The sequence below is a fragment of the Aotus nancymaae genome, unplaced genomic scaffold (assembly GCF_030222135.1).
Source record: "Aotus nancymaae isolate 86718 unplaced genomic scaffold, 86718_ANA_hifiasm-v0.15.2.pri h1tg000077l, whole genome shotgun sequence".
In the NCBI taxonomy this organism is placed as follows: domain Eukaryota; kingdom Metazoa; phylum Chordata; class Mammalia; order Primates; family Aotidae; genus Aotus; species Aotus nancymaae.
In genome coordinates, this window is record NW_026988492.1 from 20,615,711 (window position 1) to 20,637,451 (window position 21,741).

A 21,741-nucleotide genomic window follows, 5' to 3' on the forward strand; every position below is an offset into this window, starting at 1 on the left:
GCATCTGATCATTGTCTACTGTCCTTTCATAAACATGGAAGAGAAACATTCAACTCAAAACACTTTTAATTTCGCAAACACTGACTGACCACCTGCTATGTGTATAAAGTATGACGCCAGGCATTCCCAAGAGGCCATCTCATTGAATTCTCACCGCATCCCAGTGAGCCAGTTATCACTGTCTCTGTTTTACCAATGAGGATTCTAAGGTTCAAATACATTTTAAAAACTTGCCAACAGTCACACAATTGATGATTATAATCCAGGAATGCAATCTAGACCTCGTGCTCCTGTGCTCTGTCCTCAAAACCTCTAGATGCACGTCACTAGACTTGGCGTACAAAGCTAAAACAGCCTTTGCCCACCAGGAAGAGCTAAATATGCATATAACTCTAATAATGGTGAAATATATTAAGGACACTAACAAAGTTTTATCATAGGCGTGTGGAAAAGGAAGCAATTAATTCTGACTTGGATCAAAAATCAATTCAGAGAAAACATGGTCATTGAATTGCATGTAAAAGTATAAAAACAAGATTTCAACCACAACATACAAGAGAGAAACACAGCAGGCAAAGGAAAAATGATAATCACAGACAAAGAGGACTGAAGGCAACCACTAGTGTTGTGGGGCTGGAATGGCAATGCTGGGAGGTGAAGCAGGAAAGTGCACTGAGAAAGCAGTGAGTCAGCCCAAGCTAGCAGACAGAGAGCACTGGGGAGAGGGGCCTGGCCAGCCCCAGCTGTTCCCACCGTTCCAACTGAGATGCCAGGAAAGAGGACCAGTCCAGGGGCAGCCTCAGATGACTTCAGCCACAGCCTTCATCTGACTGCAATCACAAGGAAGACCCCAAGCAAGACACTGCTCAATCCAGCCCAATCAAACCACACAGCTGGTTATTAAGACAATAACAAATTATCTTAAGCTACCAGGTTTCAGGGTGGCTTGTCACCAAAAACAGATGTTATAATAATAATTTATAACAAATTAACACTAGTCAGTTTTGGGGTAGTCTGTTACATAGTCATAGATACCACACCTGTCTCTCAATAATTGAGAGAGCAAATAGATACAAAGTTAATAAGGCCACAGAAGAGCTGAACAACACTATCATCACTGGCATGTGTAGAACTGTACCATGAAAGCAAAACAATACTTTTTTCAAGAGCCCATGGAATACACCATATGCTAAGCCATGAAACAAGATGAGAGCCTTAAATGTAAAAGCAAAACTGTAATATTAAGCTTCTAGAAGAAAATAAAGAATATCTCTTTGAAACTTTGGGATAGGCAAAGATTTCTTAAGCAGGACACAAAAAGCAATGACCATAAAAGAAAAAACCGATAAACTGGACTTCATAAAATATAAAACTTCTGGGCTGGCCAGTTTGGGAGCCCAAGGCAGAAGGATCGCTTGAGTCCAAGAGTTCAAGATCAGCCTGGCAACATAAGGAGACCTCATCTCCATAAAAACTAAAAAATCAGCCGGGCATAGTGGTGCACACCTGTGGTCTCAGCTACTTGGAAGGCTGAGGTGGGAGATAACTTAAGCCCAGGAGTTTGAGGCTGCAAATGAGCCATGATTATGCCACTGAACCCCAGCCTGGGTGAGAGTAGGACCCTGTCTCAAAAAGTGTGTGTACACACACACACACACACATATACATACACACACACCTATTCGCCAAAAGATTCAATTAAGAGAAGAGGTAAGCCACAAACTACAAGAAAATAGCCACAAAACATTTCCATATATCTGGCAAAGAATTTCTATCCAGAATATATAAAGAATTCCTATAATCAATCAACAAAAAGACAAGTTAATCTTTAAAGTGAACAATAGACACCTGTAATCCCAGCTACTCCAGAGACCAAGGCAGGAGGGCTGCTTAAGCCCAGGAGGCTGAGGCTGCAGTGAGCCATAGCTACGCCACGGCATTCTAGTGTAGGTGACAGGGTAAGATCCTGTCTCAAAAATAAATAAATAAGGAAAGAAAGACTTTAATAGACACTGCATAAACTGGACTTCATAAAATTATAAGACAAGTCTATGGAAAGATGCTCCTCCTTAGTCATCAGGCAGTGTGATTAAAGCCAGTGTGCTACTACCAGACACAAGAGAAGGGTTACAATTTTAAAAACAATACCACATGCTGAGGTTTGGAAATGAGTGGCATTTCTTAGGAAGTTAAGCCAACATCTACTCTTATTCTCCACTGATTCTACTTCTAGGTATTTCCCAAAAGATATAACATATATATTTACCCAAGAAAAATAACATAGTTCCAAAAAAACACCTGCATAAGAATGGTCATAGCAGTTTGATTCCCCACAGCCCAAAGCTGGAAACGAATTTTGATATACTCATATAACTGAGTGTAACTGAAAAATGAAGAGGAAACTAGTGATATTTGCAATAACATGGATCAACCTAAAAACTGTTACGCTGAGCAAAAGAAGCCAGACACACAATCTATGAGTCTATCTGTATGAAATATTAGAGCAAGCAAATTAATCCATGAAGACAAAACTCAAATGGTGGCTGCCCAGGAGTGGAAGAGGAGGGATATGGGGATTGGCTGAGAAGGGTACTGGGGAAATTTCCTTTTTTCTCAACTCTTAAGCTCAGGGGTACATGTGCAGGATGTGCAGGTTTGTTACATAGGTAAACGTGTGTCATGCTGGTTTACTGCACAGATCATCCCATCACCCAGGGGTGATTAAGCCCAGCATCTATTTGCTATTCTTCCCAATGCTCTCAGGGGTATTTCTTCTATCCAGAATAGATAGAAGAAACATTTTGGTGACAAAAATGTTCTATTTCTTTATAAGGGCAGTGGTTACATGCTTGTATGTATTTGTCAAAATGCACTAAACACTATACTTAAGACGTGTTTTTCAAAAATTAATGGAAACTTCCATTCAGGAGCAGTAATCTGCCCACTTTCTTCTTCCACTGCTGCCTAAGGTAATGCACTTAGTCAAACTCTATCCTAGGGTAGCAGTACAGTGGCATTTTTCGAGCTTTGTTCTGTCCTCTAACCTTGTTAACTTCTGGCGTGAGGATCTCTATTTTTCTTAAACGTTGAAAAGCATCATAATCGGTTTCTCCAAATAGTCTGATTGGTTCTCCTCTTTCTCTCAACCTTCTGATGACCTATAAAGTGAAACAAATATTCAGTAAATTATTTAACTTTTGAGAGAGGAAAAAACTACACATCTCAAAACAATTTGTATATTGTATCTTAAAAGCCAAGCCTAGATTTAACAAAGCTAATTAAACACATGTTTCTGTGTAAAGTATAAAATCCTTCAAATATTTTAAATCATTTCAATTAAGCTAAACAAAGCTGTTTCTGAATCAAAGAGAAAATCAAGTTCTTTAGTTAAAAATCTATTTTGACTCAAAAGTCACTGTTATTAATTTTATTACCGAATAGCTCCCAGAAAGTGGTCTATGAATCTACAATTCAAATCTAAAGAAAGATCCTAATATAAACCACCTCTTTTATTGTGAGATTAAAAAAAATTCTTTTTTGTAAGAAAAAGGGCATGTTTTTGGCCCTCATTTTACATATTTATAACTGTTCTGTCTTCATTAAGAAACACTGGAAAGACCGTAGTAACCCCTTATGTCAGCATGTTTTTGGTGACCAAACACTTGTTTTGAAATGTAGATGCAAAAAGGAAGCTGTTTATTGCTTAATTTTCCATGAAAAGATGTACTGTGCTATCATTACACCTTAGGTAACCATAAAGTTTTGGTCGTTTAGCTGACTGCTTCGGTAGGACCAATCTGTGCAGCAGGGCACACAGGAAAAACACTAAAATGGGAGGGAATAACAGCATTTATAAAGAGAAGGAAAATAAAATCTGAAGCCAGCTGATAACGCAATTACCATGATGGAGAGTCAGCACTGTGATACCACCATCAAACCAAAAACTTCTCCCTCAGAAGAAAGGGATTTATAATCTGCATATGCACAGCTTTTGAGATGCTGATAATTTATTTCCAAACTTGGGTGATGGTTATATGAATATTTATTTTGTAATTATTCATAATTATTCACATGTGTAACATATTGCCATAATGTTTCATACACTTTATATACATGCTATATTTCATTTTAAAAAGGAAGAACCAGAAAACTTAATTAACAAAATAAAGACTAGTCTAAATTTTTTTAAAAAACAAAAATAACAAACACCAAGAGCTTTACCTTGGAGCATGAATAGCATCACACCTAGAATCCACTGGGAGGGCTCCCACTGGATTAACAGAAGTTTCAGATTAAAATAGAAATTCAAGAGGTGATCTAGTGCTATCTCCAATCGATGTAGAAATGACCTCACAAACACCCTTGTCAGGTCCCAGTCTGACAAACAACAGGAATCGTATTTCTTCATGAAACATCCCGTCCCACTGTTTGGACAGATGTGTTTTGCTTCTCAAAAATGAAATCTACTTCCCTCAAACTTCTACCCATTTATCCCAGTTCCACTTTATGAAACCACAGAGAATATTCCAATTCTCCAAAATCAGTTACTTTCAATGCATTTTTTAAGATATCTCTAATAATTCTCCCAAGCCTCAGTATTCTAAATTCCTTCGCCTAATCTTCATATGATGATTATGATTCATATGATTCTAGAGTCAGTCATCATTCCTCTGAAAGTTGCCTTTTGTGCAATGTCCATCATAAAAATGTGGTAAAGTAGAACTAAAAAATAATACTGCCAACATGTCAACCTGTGAGAAGTACAGAATCCACAAGCCTTTGATCTAGACACTATATCTCTATGAATTACATTCAGCCCTATCCACAATTACAGAGGTATAACAGAGAGAGACTACTGAGGACTCACAAAAATCAAAGATGACCCTAAGTCAGTCAATCAAAGACAAAAAGAACCTAAAGAGAAACAAAAAGGGAATGTGAGCTAGTTATCACTGTAAAACACTGCTTAGGATTGGGTGCTATAACTTAGGCCAAGTTTTGAGGAGTGCTTATTATTTTCCAGATATCAGTTTAAATAATTAACTCGCATCTATCTGGAATTATGTAACAGTGCTTCTGCAAGGTAATAAACTACCTGACTTCGAAGTTTCTTTTAGTGCAAGAATTCTATTATTTTAACTTGTTTAAATAAAAAAGCTGAAATATACCACTCCCCTCCTCCACCACCAAAAAAAATGAACAGAGACTCAAGGGACATCAGAGAAAGAACTTAAGCCTCTGACTCCTCTTTTACTATTTCAATAGAAGCTCCCTCAGTGAAGGCAGGAACATCTTCCCCACATCCTGTCTAGTACTTAATTGATGTACCACTATTAATCAGCAACAATGATTTAATAATGATGAATCTCACAAAAAGAACAACTTCTTAAAAGTACTTCGTCTTTTAACCCAAACTGTTCAATGTTTAAAGATAAAGTAAATTCTAGGCCAGGTGCAGCAGCTCATGTCTGTAATCCCAGCACTTCGAGAGGCCGAGGCGGGCAGATCACTTGAGGTCGGGAGTTCAAGACCAGCCTGGCCAACATGGCAAAACCCCATCTCTACTAAAAAATTAGCCAGGCATGGTGGTGCATACCTATAGTTCCAGCTACTCAGGAGGCTTAGGCATGAGAATTTCTTGAACCCAGGAGGTAGAGGATGCAGTGAGCCGAGATCACGCAACAGCACTCCAGCCTGGGTGACGGAGCAAGATTTCGTCTCAAAAAATCAAAAAGTAACAGATTTCTAAAACACGTAAGTGACAGGAAATTTAGGTATTTTTCTGACTACGAAGTTAATACATGCTCAGTTGAGATACAAAATTAAAATATAAAGAAAATAGTATTTTCTATACATATTGAGTTCATAAAGGTAGTGAAAATAATACATATTTTTTTAACTTTTAGGAATGGAGGAAATCTTTTTAAGCATGACACCCAAGACAAAAAACATAATGTAAAAGATTGATGTCATCACATAAAAATTTAAAACTTCTGCATGGCAAAACACAAATATACTGACAAATATATATATACACACACACACACACACACAATGTATATCTGATACATATACACTTATGAACACAGGTTAACACCCTTAACATATAAACATGTTAATTTACAAATAAAGACAAATTTCACAAAATAAAAACAGCAATTCCACAAAAAAGGACACATTAATGACCACCGAACACATGAAAACATGTTCAATTCTAATAATCACTAATAGAAAGTTTCAAGTTAACACAAGATACCTATTTCACCCATCGGTTTGGCAAAAATTTAAAATAATACTGCTTTCAGATTGGCGAAGGCTAAAACATTTGAAAATAGTTGACAGAAATGCTAGGAAAATGGTCTTACAAACTTAGAGTTGGAAGGTAAATTGGCACAGCTTCTTTATAGGACAATTCGACATACCATAGACACATTCTCTGACCAGAAATTCTTTTCCTAGGAAATTTTCCTATTGATAAACTCATACAAATATCAAGACATATGTATAAGGAGGTTCGCCTTAGCACTGTATGTGATGGCAAACAATTAATCTAAATATCCATCAGTAAAGGGCTAATTTTAATAAATTACAAAACTACTACTAAAAATAATACCTAAATGCATTGAGTAGCTCACTATTAAGTACTGTTCTCTTCATGTATTACCTTATTTTATGATGAAAGTCTCCTGAGGTAGACCCAATTATCACCCTCATTCAGACATCAGGAAACGGAGAAACAGACCAGGTAACCTGCCTAAATCACACTTACTGTGGAAAATGTTCATACACAGCCCCCCAACACAAAATGGCCTTCAAAATGTATTTTAAGTGAAAAGACTAAGGCACAAATGCATATAAATAATCTCGTTTGTGTGAAAGGGAAAAAAAGTATACACATACACACTGATGCTTGTACAGGTGAAGAACTGGGCAGGAGAAGGACTGAGAGGAGACGGGGGAAGACTGAGGGGGAGTAGGGGGAACGGAAGATACAAAAAAGAGAAGAAATTTTTGGTTTACAGCCTTCTGTATTCATTCGATTTCTTTATATCACATGAATATTTTTAAATTTTATTTTTTTTAAGTAAAATAATAGTTGATACTGATGAAGGTATAGACAAACACTATAAACACGACAGCTAAGAGTATAAAGTGACACATGTCTAATACCTAAGACCTGTCTGGTAATATGTAGCAAAGTCTTAAAAATATACATAGTCTTTGCCCTAAATATCATGCTTCTAGAAATGTTTCCAAAGGAAATAATTACACATTATGTATGCAATTATGTCTATATAAGGATGTCCATCTTAGTATTATTTACAATAAGGATATGCTGAAGTAATCTAAATGATCATTAATAAACGATTTTTAAAATATTATGGTGCGGCCAGGCACAGGGTGGCTCATACCTATAATCCCAGCACTGTGGGAGGCCAAGGCAGGTGGATCATTTGAGGTCAGGAGTTTGAGACCAGCCTGGCCAACATGATGAAACCCCATCTCTACTAAAAATAAAAAAAAGTTTAGCCGGGTGTGGTGGTGGGCACCTGTAATCCCAGCTACTCAGGACGCTGAGGCAGGAGAATCCTTTGAACCTGAAGGCGGAGGCTGCAGTGAACCAAGATCACACCACTGCATTCCGGCCTGGGCAACACAATGAGACTCAGTCTCAAAAATAAATATATAAATACTATGGTACAAACAAGCAATGGAAAATTATATACTCATTCAAGATTATGCAGATCTCCATATTTTAATCTGGAAAGATGTACTATTTATTAAATAAGGGAAAGGGAAGTATGTTACAAAACAATATAATAATTAAAATAATCTAATCATAAACAATTAGCATAAATGCATTTAATTATACTGTTTTTGAATATTCTTTTTTTAAAGTTTAGAAGGGTAGGCTCTAAAAAAAAGTTAAGATAATAATATCAAGAAGCAGTGAGTAATTTAGAACTTCACGAAGAAAACCAGCTGCACAGTATTTTTAGGTCAGTCACTTTATACAGGAAATAATGACATTTAACTTATTGGAAAAGCTGGAGATAAATGTAAACACTGTGGAGATCTTACTTTTTATCCTGAAACAACCACAACTAAACTTACCTCTTGCCTAGAAAGCGTCATGGGTAATTTTTCCTCTGCCAGTTCAAGTTCTAACACCGGGTTCGATGAAGTTAATGGTTTCTGGTCCTCCTCTTGAGGCTGTATCTATATTAATGGCCAAAAGAAATGAAATTCAGCTTTAAAAATATAGTTAATATTTACCATTCTATCACCTCAGCTATTCATGGAAATTAAACGTTTTCAACACTGAAGGTTTTCTAATGTTCCTCTGAGGAAAGAGCTCATAATAAATGTGCATGCTTGTGAGAGAGTCAAACGTATTCACGTCAGAGGCATCACAAGTGCAGAGCAAGCACAAAGGAACCAGCATTCTTGCTATAGAAGAGTGATACGACTGTTACGGTTTCCAAATTCCAAATTTAACAGGGCTGAAGTTAGCAGTCTCTTTCTCCCGATTCTAAAGAACTGTACTTTTTCCTTAAAAACAAGCAGCTTGCTTTTCCTCTTTAAATCATCTTAGAGGGTTATTTGATTCTTGCTCAGCTTTAAAATGAAGACAAAAGAATTTCTTTGCAACGGCAACCTGTGACGCTCCAAGCTCTAGCTTTTCCTATCCTGTTTTTCGAAACGTATTATTTCAAATGTATGGAAATCACTGTTGGACATACAGAAAAATTCCTAATGCTATACAGGGCTGGTCCACAACCTGAGCTATGAACCTTGCAGAGCACCTCTCTACTCATGCCACCCAGGGAAAGAGAGGGCATTCTTGTTCATATGAACCTGTAGGAAAAACAAAATCTCTTCACATCTTTTCTCAAATCTGTTGCTCAAGTCTCAGTTTAGGAAAACTGAATTCAGCAATTTACAAGCCCCCTTATGGAGTCTGTAAAAAGATACTGAAATGTGGTTTTCCATCTGACCACAAGATAAATCTAAAATGCTGAAAGTAGGAGTAAGATCAAATGAACATAAAAGAAGACCAACATTAAGAAAGAAACTCACATTAAGAAAGGCTATATAGTGAAAATTACATAATTCATGATTCTACAGGTTACAGTTAAAGTTTATGTTTACCAGAACTAATTGATATTGAGGTAAAATTAAGGTAACAAACTAAGCCTTTATATTTTCGCAGGTCAAAGCAGCATCAAGCCTTAAAAAATGCTAACTAGTTTCTACAAAAGAATAAAAGTAATACTATGTCATTACTACCAAGACAGAAATATTTTAAAATCTTTAGAAAGAAATACCTGTGCTTTACTTTTTAAGTACAGAAACATATTTCTCCAAAAATCAGGATTAAAAACACATTTAATTATATAATGGCAGTTAATAGCTCTGGGGAAAAGACCTAAGTCATTTCATCAGCTAAACTCAAAGTTATAAGCAAGTATCTTTTTTTTTTTTTTTTTTTTTTTTTGAGACAGAGTTTCGCTCTTGTTACCCAGGCTGGAGTGCAATGGCACGATCTCGGCTCACCGCAACCTCCGCCTCCTGGGTTCAAGCAATTCTCCTGCCTCAGCCTCCCGAGTAGCTGGGACTACAGGCACGCGCCACCATGCCCAGCTAAGTATCTTTACAGTAATTATTTTCTTCAGTGCTTTCCTCTATATAAACCCCCCCCCAAAAAAAGCACACTAAACAAAAGCAAAAACTGCCATTATATTAAATTACTTTCCTACCTTATCAAAAAGTTGAAAAGGCTCAAATTTAGGTCTCTGGGAATGCCACATGCCAGCAGAGTAAACCTATGCAATTGATTCCTATTCCAGACCAAGTGTGAGTTAGACAACATTGGGCAAGGCAAAAACGACAGCTCCTTTCTGAATATCTACCTACTCAACGGTTATTAACATAAAACTTATTTTCATTTCCTAATTAAGCAAATAAAACAAATATCTTTATGGAAAAAAATCAAAATACAAGTGTAAACTTTCCCATATTTTAAAAACATATCAGAAATATAATTACATTTTTAAGTAACTTTTAAGTCACTTCTTAGTATCTTTTGAAAATTACATTTTTCTTTAATATGTGTCTTCTCCCAGCACTACAAAGAAAACCAAATGCATATACATACCATGTGCATTCCTCATGCTTCCTTCTAAAAATGCTTTGCAGGATAAATCCATTTCCAGAACTTTCCTCATTACATGCACAAAAGTATTATTTTATATTGATATTTCACAAGCAAAAGGTTCATTACAAGTTTACTACTTGGCAAAAGTATTTCAATAGAATCTCTGAGCTTTGAGTTAAAAATTAAGCTAGATATAGTCTTCTTTCACAATAATTTAAACGTAACTTCTCCACCTCACACCCTTTAGCCCCTCCCAGTAAAACCACAATACATTATCAACTAGATAATTTCAAACACAATTTCAGTCATGCTTCTAAAATATACAAGCAAAGCCTTCCAGATGACTCATTTTTTTTTTTTTTTTTTTTTGAGACGGAGTCTCGCTCTGTTGCCAGGCTGGAGTGCAATGGCGCGATCTTGGCTCACTACAACCTTTGCCTCCCACGTTCAAGCGATTCTCCTGCCTCAGCCTCCCAATTACCTGCCCAGCTAATTTTTTGTACTTTTAGTAAAGACAGGATTTCACTATGTTGGCCAGACTGGTCTTGAACTCCTGACCTTGTGATCCACCTGCCTTTGCCTCCCAAAGTGCTGGGATTACAGGCATGAGCCACCACGCCCAGCCTCAACTTACTTGTTTCTAAGAAACATTTCAAGATTACATTTTCTATCCGACAGACTAAACACTGTTTGAAATGTGATACCTTATTTCAACAAAAGCATATAAATATATCTGGCTTTAGATTTTAGGCAGAGGTTCTTAGGACCCAAAAGGACGTATTAACAATGCAAACATAAAATCAATGGCTTAAAATATTCCAGAGAAGGCAGGGAAATTAACACCACTAATCCTGCTGTGGCTAGATGCATAAACGTTTTGAACTCTTTCCAACAGGCTGTTTTATTGGGAGAGGTCGGGGAGAGGAGTGGTGGTGGAGTTGAAAATAAGGCAGTCTCAGATTCAGGACTTAATTTAAAAAAAAAATTCAAGCTTTGGTGTCAAGCCACTTCATGCTGTCCACAAAAAGCCAAACCATTCCAAGCCAAAAGTCATGCATGTATTTTCCTGAATTCAAGATTTTTTTTTTTAAATGCAAAACCAAAAACTCATACCTCTCCAGATGGCTTCTCATTTATAGGCTAACGTATAACATTGATAAATTGAACAGAGATCAATGATTGTCATTTAATAACAGCTGTATAAATTAAAACTCAGAAACATACAATTCAACATAAAAGCAGGCATTCCTACCTTGTAGCCACATCTTTCAAAATATGCTTCCTCTTCTTTTTTGGCAAGTTCACTACGCTTGAAATATTTTTTATTTTCCTGTTAAAGAAAAAAATTATGATAGTAATATATCCTTGGGCAAAATTCATGTCCCATAGTCAACAAGTACCTTTAGAAACCTTTTGAAAACATTCTTCAGTCCCTCAAGAATTTGATAAATTCTTCTGGTTCCAGAGATGAATACGTTGACTCCCCAAACACATCACCAACCCCCTACAACGACTATGGGCACTGATGTGTGATAAGGTCAAGGATTTTTCTTGCGGTATCATATTAGTAGGCATGTTCATCAGCAAAGAGGAGGCCAAGAATATTTTCCATATGTCCACACTGTTTTAATTTCCTAATGTTTGAGTTCAAAGATAATTTCTTCAAATGGATTAAGACCCACACAAAATGGTATATCTCAATTATTTTTTCCTAACAGAAACAAACAAAGGTATGACATACATGGCCTACATTTGAAATCCCACATAACAAGGGAACTCCAAGAGTATGTCTAAGTTCTTTCTTGTTACCTGGAACCTTATCATATCAATCCTTAGTCTAGATATAGGGTGGTCTTGGTGAACCTTTTTATTTAAAAAATAATTTAAGGATACTTGGGGCTTTGTGTGTTTTTCCAGAATCTTTTTTTGAGACAGGGTATCTCTCTGTCACACAGGCTGGAGTGCAGTAGCACAATTAAGGCCACAACTTTGACTTCCTGGGTTCCAATGATCCTCACAAGGTATTTGTTTTAATATGATTTGAGGTAAAGAGACAAGTTCTAAGTCTTGTCTGCGGTTACAAAGATGTCAGTCCTTTCCACACTACATAAATTTATCCTTATTGTCACATCTACAGTCCGTAATTGGGAGGCCTGTTGCTATCTCAGCTCTGGCTCTTGGACATTACTCAACTGATGACTGTTCAAATAAAGGTACTGCCCTACTGTATTAACAGTAATGGTATACTACTACCTCTAAACTACCTCCACACGTTATTTAGCACTTACAGTTCCAAAGCTCATTCACTCAGGCAATGATCATCAATGGATGCTGAAACCTTATGAAAAAGGCTGATGGTGACAATGGAAAGATCAGCCTGCCAACATTTGAACCCAATGATCGAGCTTGGCACGAGTAAGATTATGTACCACCTACGTTATACCATAGGAATTACCCAGCATCGTCTACAAAGTATTCTTTTTAAATATAGAGAACAGAGGAATTAACTAAGTGTCAATATGCCAGGACGCAATCAGACAAACTGAAGACATTTTACAAAACTAGCCCCAATTTCTCCAGCAAGTCAATGGCATGGAAAAAATTGGGGAAACTGGGAAAATGAAAATGTTCTTCATTAAAAGCAGCCAAGATTCATAATAAAAAAATGTAATGAGCAAACTTTATGTTGATCTGATTTGAAAAAAGACTGTAAAAGTATAAATATGTATATATTTTAATTCTGTCGGAAAATGTATGAATGTGAGGAGAGTATTTGATAAGATTAACAAACTAATTTCAATTTTGTTGGGTGTGATCAGATTTTGGTTATAAAAGGACATGTCATTTTTTAGAGTTACATGTGTCAGGGGAAGGATATACAGGGGCTCATGATACAATTTTCTCTATTTTTGTGTTATGTTTAAAACTTTCAGAATAAAGTTTTTCTAAGTTCATTAACTCAATAAGTATTTCCAGACTTATCTACCACACAACAAGCACAGCTTTCTCGATATAAAGATGAAGTTTTTATCTGGGGTAAGGAACCGATGGCATCATCCAAACATGAAAACTATCCTGAGAATGGGGGGGGGGGGTTAGTATTCACCCCTTTTTGGAGGTGAGAAGCCAAGAATTAGGTTAGGTGACATTCCCAGAACTCAGGAAGAATGAGTAGTAGCAGCTAGGACTCCAGTCCTCAAACCCTTTGTTCACATGTTACGTGATGCCTAACATTACTGTTAATAGAAGCTATGAATGTCAGTATTTTAATTCCCATTCCATGTATGCCCTTTGTCGGTCTGGACTGCTCTGTGATTGGAAAAATCAATCTTTACCTTCGGATTGGAATTATGTGATAATTAAATCAACTGCTGTATTAAAAAATGAAAGACAGCCAAGAAAAGTTTGTATATTATAAATTATAAACGACCCTGAAGAATCTAGGTTTTTTTTTAAATGATCATTTTTATAGATTGGTCCATTTCAACGACAAAGAACATAATTATGCAAATATTTATTTTGTAAACCGTCAGGATGGGCTCAATATTTTGTGACTCACTTTTCCCTTTGAAGCACTTAGATTTCAACACTCTGGCCCTTCCTAACATCAACTATCTATTCCAACACCTAAATTAAAAATACTCCCAAACCACTTATCGAAAGAAAAAGGTCCCTGCAGAAGACATAAAAACATTAAGTTACAGATATGAACAAGCTTCCCCCTTACCTACCAAATGGCATTCTATTACCTCCACTTTTCTAATCGTTTTTAAAGTTTCAATGATCATGGAATTTGCCACCTACCAAGCTAAGAACTCTTACTTACACTACATCATATATGTCAATCATACACAACATCCAAGTAACTAAGTCAGATGTCCTGTGATCCACAGATTTCTATGCGTCCTGAAGACCCTCTGAGAGGACTCATAAGGTAGAAACTGTTTTCTATAGTAAGGCATTATCTGCTTGCTGACTCTAATGACATCCACACTGTGACTGAAAAGCAGTGGTAGGGAGATCCAAGATGGCTGATGATTAGCAGCTCGGGCACGTACCTCCCAGTGAAAGCGCAAAGAACGAGAGGACGCCACACTTTCAGACGAATATTAGTTGCTCGCGGACCAGGAGATTCCCAGTGGAAGAGCTCCACGGGTCGCCAGGGCGACTCTTGTGGCCAGCGTGGCGGTTTTGCTGGTGCCTTAGCACGCCAGTTCTTGGTGCAGAGTCCGGAGATTCCCGGGCAGAAAAGCACCATCAATCTTAACACTGCTGTTTTGGCCGGCTCAGTGGATTGCTCAGATTTCGGTGCAGGGAATCAACAAGTTGGACGTCAGAGACCCAGTTAGAAAGTCGGTAATTATAAAGACGACAGACGGACAAATATATAATGAAGGGAAGAAACCAGCGTAAAAAGGTAGAGAATACTCAAAATCAGAATGCCTCTCCCTCTACAGGGGATTGCAATTCCTCATCAGTAACGGAACAAGGCTTAATAGATTACACATGTGTTCCAATAACAGAAGCAGGTTTCAAAACGTGGGTGATAAGAAACTTCTGTGAATTAAAAGAACTTGTTCTAACCCAATGCAAAGAAACTAAGAACCTTGAAAAAAGGTTTGACGAAATGTTAACGAGAATGGACAATTTAGAGAAGAATATAAGTGAATTGATGGAGCTGAAAAACACAACACGAGAACTTCACGAAGCATGCACAAGTTTAAACAGTCGTATTGATCAAGCAGAAGGAAGGATATCAGAAGTCGAGGACCAGCTCAGTGAAATGAAATGAGAAGACAAGAATGCAGAAAAAAGGATGAAAAGGAATGAGCAAAGTCTCCAGGAAATATGGGACTATGTGAAAAGACCTAATTTACGTTTGATAGGTGTACCTGAATGTGATGAAGAGAATGAATCCAAGTTGGAAAATACTCTTCAGGATATCATTCAGGAAAATTTTCCCAACCTGGCAAGGCAGGGTAATATTCAACTCCAGATAATACAGAGAACACCACAAAGATATTCTTCAAGAAGACCAACCCCAAGGCACATAATCGCCAGATTTATTAGGGTTGAAATGAAGGAGAAAATACTAAGGGCAGCCAGAGAGAAAGGTCAGGTTACCCAAAAAGGGAAACCTATCAGACTTACAGCAGATCTCTCAGCAGAAACCCTACAAGCCAGAAAAGAGTGGGGACCAATATTTAACATCCTTAAAGAAAAGAACTTTCAACCCAGAATTTCCTATCCAGCCAAACTAAACTTTATGAGCGAAGGAAAAATTAAATCTTTTGCGAACAAACAAGTACTTAGAGAGTTCACCACCACCAGGCCTGCTTTACAAGAGCTTCTGAAAGAAGCACTATACATATAAAGGAACAACCAATATCAGCCTTTCCAAAAATATATCAAAAAGCAAAGAACTTTAACACAATAAAAAATTTACATCAACTAATGGGCAAAACAGCCAGCTAGCATCAAACGCCGGTATTAAACTTATATATATTTTAATTGGATAAAAAGCCAAAACCCATCGGTATGCTGCATCCGGGCCCATCTTACACGCAACAATACACAAAGACTCAGAGAGAAGGAGGAAGATTTACCAATCAAACAGAGAGTAAAAATAAACTAATAAACAAAAAGCAGGAGATGCAATTCTCGCCTCTGATAAAGTAGACTTTAAAGCAACAAAGATCAAAAGAGGCCAGGAATGACATTACATAATGGCAAAAGGATCAATGCAACAAGAAGAGCTAATGATTCTATAGATCAACGAGATAGAAAATTAACAAGGATATTCAGAACTTGAACTCAGACCCGGAATAAGTAAACTTAATAAACATTTATAGAACTCTCCACTTCAAATACACAAAACATACATTACCACCTCACACCTATTCCAAAGGTGACTATATAATTGGAAGTAAATCACTCCTCAGTAATCGCATAGCATTTTATAGGTTTAAATTAAATATTGGTTGGCTGTTTGTTTGTTATCTTCTTCCCTTATTCCTTCCTGACTACATCATTAAGTATAATTATCAGTATAAAAGAGGTTTTCAATACCCATTACTAAATTGCATTCTAGCCTGGGCAAGAAAGCAATACTCCTATTCTCTCTCCCTCTTTCTTTTCCTTCTCCCTCCTCCCCATTCTCTCTCTCTCTTTCTCTTCCTTTTTCCTCCTTCCTATTCTCTCTCTTTCTCTTTAAAAAAAAAAAAAAAAGATAATGGCCTCCTTAAAAAAAAAAAAAAAAGAAAAGAAAAGCAGTGGTAAATTTGCATATGTTGAGGAAGAGGGAAGGAGGAGGAATAGAATAAAAAGCTTGAGATTTAATCTTAGAAAGGAAGTTTTATTATTTATTTATTGTTAGAGACAGGGACTTGCTCTCTTGCCCAGGCTGGAGTGCAATGGCATGATGACAGCTCACTGCAGCCTGAACTCCTGGGCTCAAGCGATCCTCTTCTCCTTGGTCTCTGGAGCAGCTGGTACTAGACACGCGCGCCACGCCTAGCTAGAAGGAATTTTTTGTTTTATTTGAGATGGTGTCTCCCCCTGTTGCCCAGGCTGGAGTGCAGGGGTGTGATGTTGGCTCACTGCAACCACCACCTCCCGGGTTTAAGCGATTCTCCTGCCTCAGCCTCCTCAGTAGCTAGGATTACAAGCGCTAACCACCACGCCCGGATAATTTTTATATTTTTAAGAGACGAGGTTTCACCATGTTGGCCAGGCTGGTCTCCAACTCCTGACCTCAGGTGACCCGCCCACCTCAGCCTCCCAAAGTGCTGGGATTACAGGCGTGAGCCACGGCGCCCGGCTGACCTTCCTCCACGTTTCAATTGGGCACAAATCCTCCACGTTTCAATTGGGCACAAATCCTTCGTTAGGCAGCAGAAGAGAACTCCCAGAACAGGGGCACGTCAGCAGAATGCCGACAGGTGGGAGTGGGGATGGGGGCAATTAGGTAAACTGGAGCGGAACAGGGGCAGTCAGAGGAGGGAAATACCAAAGCCTGGGTTCTCCTACAATTCCCACACTTCCATCCCTAAGGCTCCCAAAATGTTGCAGGATGGGAGGCTGTGAGTGTGAGTCGTCCTGGTCCTTGGCGTTTGGAACAAAGAATTTGACAAAAAGCACAAAGAAAGTAACAAAACACAAGAATGAAGCAGCAAAAGCAGGGACTTATTAAAGCGAGAAAGCACTCCACAGGGTGCGAGTGAGCCCGAGTTAGCGGCTCGAGGGCCCGGTTACAAAGTTTTCTGGGTTCCAGGTACTCCTTCTGAGGTCCCTATCAGTTACCCCTTAACTGGATGAAGGGTTTGGCCTGTGGCTAATTAAGGGCTTTCGTGAATTGGCGCCCTTTGCAGATGAAGGGATGGCCCGTGTTTGGCCTGCGGCCAATGCAGGGCACGCTCCCTTCCCCTCTGAGAGGCGCCTGGAGCCTCTGCTACTCGGCGGTGGGAAGATGGAGCTTTTCCTTCCGGTTTGGCTTTCGGACGTTAGCGTTCATTGGCCTCAGGTGCCTGCCCCCAGACCCAGGTGTTTTCCTTTTGATCCGCTTCGGGAAGTCAGCGCGAATTGGCCTCAAGTTCCCTGCACCCAGACCCTATTCTCCAGCCTCAGTGAGACGCCAAGGGTTGGATGTAAAGGGGGCCTCCCAGGGGCGGTGGCAGGACTCTCGCTAAGCCCCTTCCCAGCCCCAAATCCTCCGAGTATCATCACCCTCACCCCAAAACCCCGACACCCCGAAACACACAGTCTCACTCTTCCATCCCGACCCCCAAGACCACAGGGTCCTCACCACCAGCAGGTTCCTGTCCTCCACCAGCTGCCGCTTCCGAAGGATCTCTGATTTCAGAATGTCCATCTCGCCGACAGAATTTAAGCTCCAGTTTCCCGCTCCAGCTCCTCGGACACTGCCCGACTGGGCCAGCGGCCGCAAACCTACTGAATACGCAGCCCAAGACCAAACACCTGAGGACAACAACAGAAAAGGGCAGCTTCCGGCGGAAGCTGGGATGAGCGAGAGGAGGGAAGAGAGCGCCCCGAGGCGCCTGTGGTGGCCAAAGCAGCTGTGCGTGAGTGCCACCTGGCGGCGCCCTCCGGCAGTGTGCCTGCTGTTTTCCCTCGTAAGTTTATGTGAACGTGGTCTGAAACCTGGGTCTTAAAATAATACCCTCAGCACTTGCTAATTCAGTTCCAAAAGCCTTCTCGAAGAACACCTCAATTATGCCAGTTAAATCAAGATCTTTATTAACTGGAAGTTCACATCAGGGTTTCTGAAGTTACTTGCTTGCAAAATTAGTGTACCAAAGAATGAGAAAAATCTAAATAATAATACTAACTTGTAACTATAGAGTGAAAGGGCAGTGTTCATTACCAGTCTGTTAAATTTCTTGTGAACTTAAATGACTACATCCATTTAAGGCATTTTATAAGTCAATTGATCTTCACTCCCTCTGTTTTCGATTGCTTACCAGTCTTGGTGATAATTGAGCACTTACCTCAAGCTAACTAATCACTTTTTTGGTCATGTGTTTAGCAATCAAGATTTTTCAATGACATTACTGGAGATGTAATCAGAAATTCCTTTTTTTTTTAAAAGTCCAAGTCAACGGAAAAAAAAAAGTTAAATTGGAGAGAAAAATCATGTCAGAGATTTTTTTAAAACCCTAAAACTTGTTTACATTGGACTTACTTGTTTTGTATCATTGAAGCATGTTTAAAAATTGTTTTTGGGCCGCGCAGTGGCTCATGCCTGTAGTCCCAGCACTTGGAAGACCACGGCGGGCGGATCGCGAGGTCAGGAGATCCAGACCATCTGAGCCAATATGCTGAAACCCCATCTCTACTAAAAATACAAAAATAGGCTGGGCATGGTGGTGCGTGCCTGTAGTCCCAGCTACTCGGGAGGCTGAAGCAGGAGAATTGCTTGAACCTGGGAGGCAGAGGTTGCAGTGAGCCGAGCTTGTGCCACTGCACTCCAGCCTGGTGACAGAGGGAGGCTATCAAGAAAGAAAGAAAGAAAGAAAGAAAGAAAGAAAGAAAGAAAGAAAGAAAGAAAGAAAGAAAGAAAGAAAGAAAGAAAGAAAGGAAGGAAGGAAGGAAGGAAGGAAGGAAGGAAGGAAGGAAGGAAGGAAGGAAGGAAGGAAGGAAGGAAGATTGTTTTTGTTAAAGCATAATAGAACAATATTTGACATTTTGTTTTTCTCACTCAAAAAGCTAAGAAATATTCTGTTCAGCCAGTTGATAATGGATAAGATGCTTTATCAAAACAAAAAATGAACAATTGAATTGTTCATTTCAATTGAGACAGTTTTTGGTGGGGGGTGGCAATATTTTATCTACAAGAGATCTGAGACCTGATGTGGTGGCTCACCCCTGTAATCCCAGCACTTTGGGAGGCCAAAGTAGGCAGATCACCTGAGGTCAGGAGTTCAAGACTAGCCTGGCCAATGTGGTGAAACCCTATGCCTACTAAAAATACCAAAAAGTAGCTGGGTGTGGTGGCAGGTGCCTGTAGTCCCAGCTACTAAGGAGGCTGAGGCAGGAGAATTGCTTGAACCTGGGAGGTAGAGGTTGCAGTGTGCTGGAATTGTGCCACTGCACTCCAGCCTGGGTGACAGAGCAAGACCCTGCTCAAAAATAAATTAAAATATACCTAACTTTTGCCAGAAATAAACCAACATAGGAAAAATTTCTTGAGCTAAATATGGCAACACTCCTACATGAATGTGGGTTTCCCGGGCCACTTATTCAATGAGCAAATAATAATTTATCAACATTTCCTGATTTAGGGATTAGGGATTGTTAGCCATGAAAAAATCTGAAGGGTTAAGAGAGATGACAGTGACAGCAATGGAAGTTTACGGAGAACACAACACCTGGCCAGCTGGGAAACTATCAGTGTAAACCAGAGAAAGTACCAGCTACAGTTAACAGCCTCCTCTTACATTTTAGATTTTCGTTGATTTCTGTGTTTATGTAAACGTGCACTAAATCCTGATTAAGGCCTGAGATCAAAGAGTGACAGAGAGAAATACTTGAACAAGCAACTGACAAGCAAGCTTTTCAATTCAAAAGGGAGGAAAAAAGATATCCAGAAGCATTTAGAAACACTTAAAAGAAAAAAATCACCCTGACCCTAAAAGAGACCATATTCATTTAAAAAAAACGTGCATTCCATTTCATCACAATCGTTATTTAAAAAGTGAAATGCTGGCTCACACTTGTATTCCCAGCACTTTGGGAGGCCGAGGCAGGAAGATCACTTAAGCCTACAGTAAGCAGTGATCGCACCACTGCACTCCATCCTGGGCAACAGAGTGACACACTCCACACACAGGTGGAGGTCTTCGGCAGAATCTTTTCCAGGAGGCTGAGGAATTCCTCTACAGATTCTTGCCACAGAAAATCATATACCTGAATCAGCTTTTGCAAGAGGACTCCCTCAATGTGGCTGACCTGACTTCCCTCCAGCTCCACTGGACATCCCCATCCCAGATCCTCCACCCAAGCATGATGAGATGGAAACAGATACACAGGAGAAGAAAGAAGTCCCTACGTGTGGATTCCTCCCTGGGAATGAGAAGGTCCTGTCTCTGCTTACCCTGGTTAAACCAGAAGTCTGGACTCTCAAAGAGAAATGCATTCTGGTAATCACATGGATCCAGCACCTGATCCCCAAGATTGAAGATGGAAATGATTTTGGGGTAGCAATCCAGGAGAAGGTGCTGGAGAGGATGAATGCCGTCAAGACCACAGTGGAAGCTTTCCAGACAAACACTTCCAAGTGCTTCTCAGAACGTGGGGATGCTATGGCCAAGGCCTCCCAGGAGACTCCTGTGATGGATTACTGGGCCTTCATGCACAAGCGAGATGAGGCAGCCTATGGGGAGCTCAGGGCCGTGGTGCTGGACCTGAGGGCCTTCTGTGCTGAGCTTTATCGTTTCATGAGCAGCAACCTGGAGAAAACTGTCAACCCAAAGGGTGAAGAGAAGCCATCTATGTACAGAACCCAGGACTAGAAGGAAAATAAATGACCTAAATAAAAGAGAAAAAAAGAAATATAGTTTACATACATACATACAACCAAATAACATGGCATCATTAAAACCGTGTTTTAAAAAATTCAGTGGTATGGGAATGCTCATGATACAATGTTCAGCCCAAAAGTAGAATAATGAAACTTTACAGCATGTGGGCTCTGCTTTTTACCAAAAACATAGACGTATGCTTTTTAGCAAAAACATACAGACATAATAAAACATTGATTGGAAGGAAACGTACCAAAATATCAAGTTTTTATCTGGACCACAGAACAACTGGAGACCCTTGTGTTTTGCTTTATACCACAATTTGGTACAAATCTCATAATATGGGGGGGAACGTACAGATATCAGTCCTTTTCTATTTAATTATTATTCAGACTGTTTATAAATTTTCTAGCATGTCTACTTTAGACATTGTATATGACAAATTTTGAAGAATACCTATAAAATAAAGGATTAGACAAAGACTTTTTTAAATTTCTGTAGTTATTCAATCCAATATTTAACTATCTTATATATGACCTCTGT

The 21,741-nt window shown here is 39.0% G+C and overlaps 1 protein-coding gene and 1 pseudogene across 4 annotated transcripts in view; one reads left to right on the forward strand and one right to left on the reverse strand.

The window, feature by feature from the left end:
- The window catches only part of PRPF18 (pre-mRNA processing factor 18), a 40,107-nt gene extending 21,953 nt beyond the window's left edge, over positions 1 to 18,154 (reverse strand). For 3 of the 4 annotated variants that reach the window (XM_012455993.2, XM_012455991.2, XM_064368425.1), the window contains exons 1-5: positions 17,964 to 18,154; positions 11,412 to 11,489; positions 11,273 to 11,299; positions 8,116 to 8,220; positions 3,045 to 3,158 (exon numbers count right to left, since the gene is read on the reverse strand). In XM_012455993.2, the coding sequence (XP_012311416.1) occupies positions 3,045 to 3,158; positions 8,116 to 8,220; positions 11,273 to 11,299; positions 11,412 to 11,489; positions 17,964 to 18,029 (390 nt within the window). In that variant the 5' untranslated portion in view covers positions 18,030 to 18,154. The remainder of the gene's footprint in view (positions 1 to 3,044; positions 3,159 to 8,115; positions 8,221 to 11,272; positions 11,300 to 11,411; positions 11,490 to 17,963) is intronic. The other variant, XM_012455992.2, reaches the window with a different exon arrangement.
- A 26-nt stretch (positions 18,155 to 18,180) lies between these two features.
- On the forward strand, positions 18,181 to 21,189 carry LOC105719759 (proteasome activator complex subunit 2-like; annotated as a pseudogene).
- Positions 21,190 to 21,741: the final 552 nt, after the last annotated feature.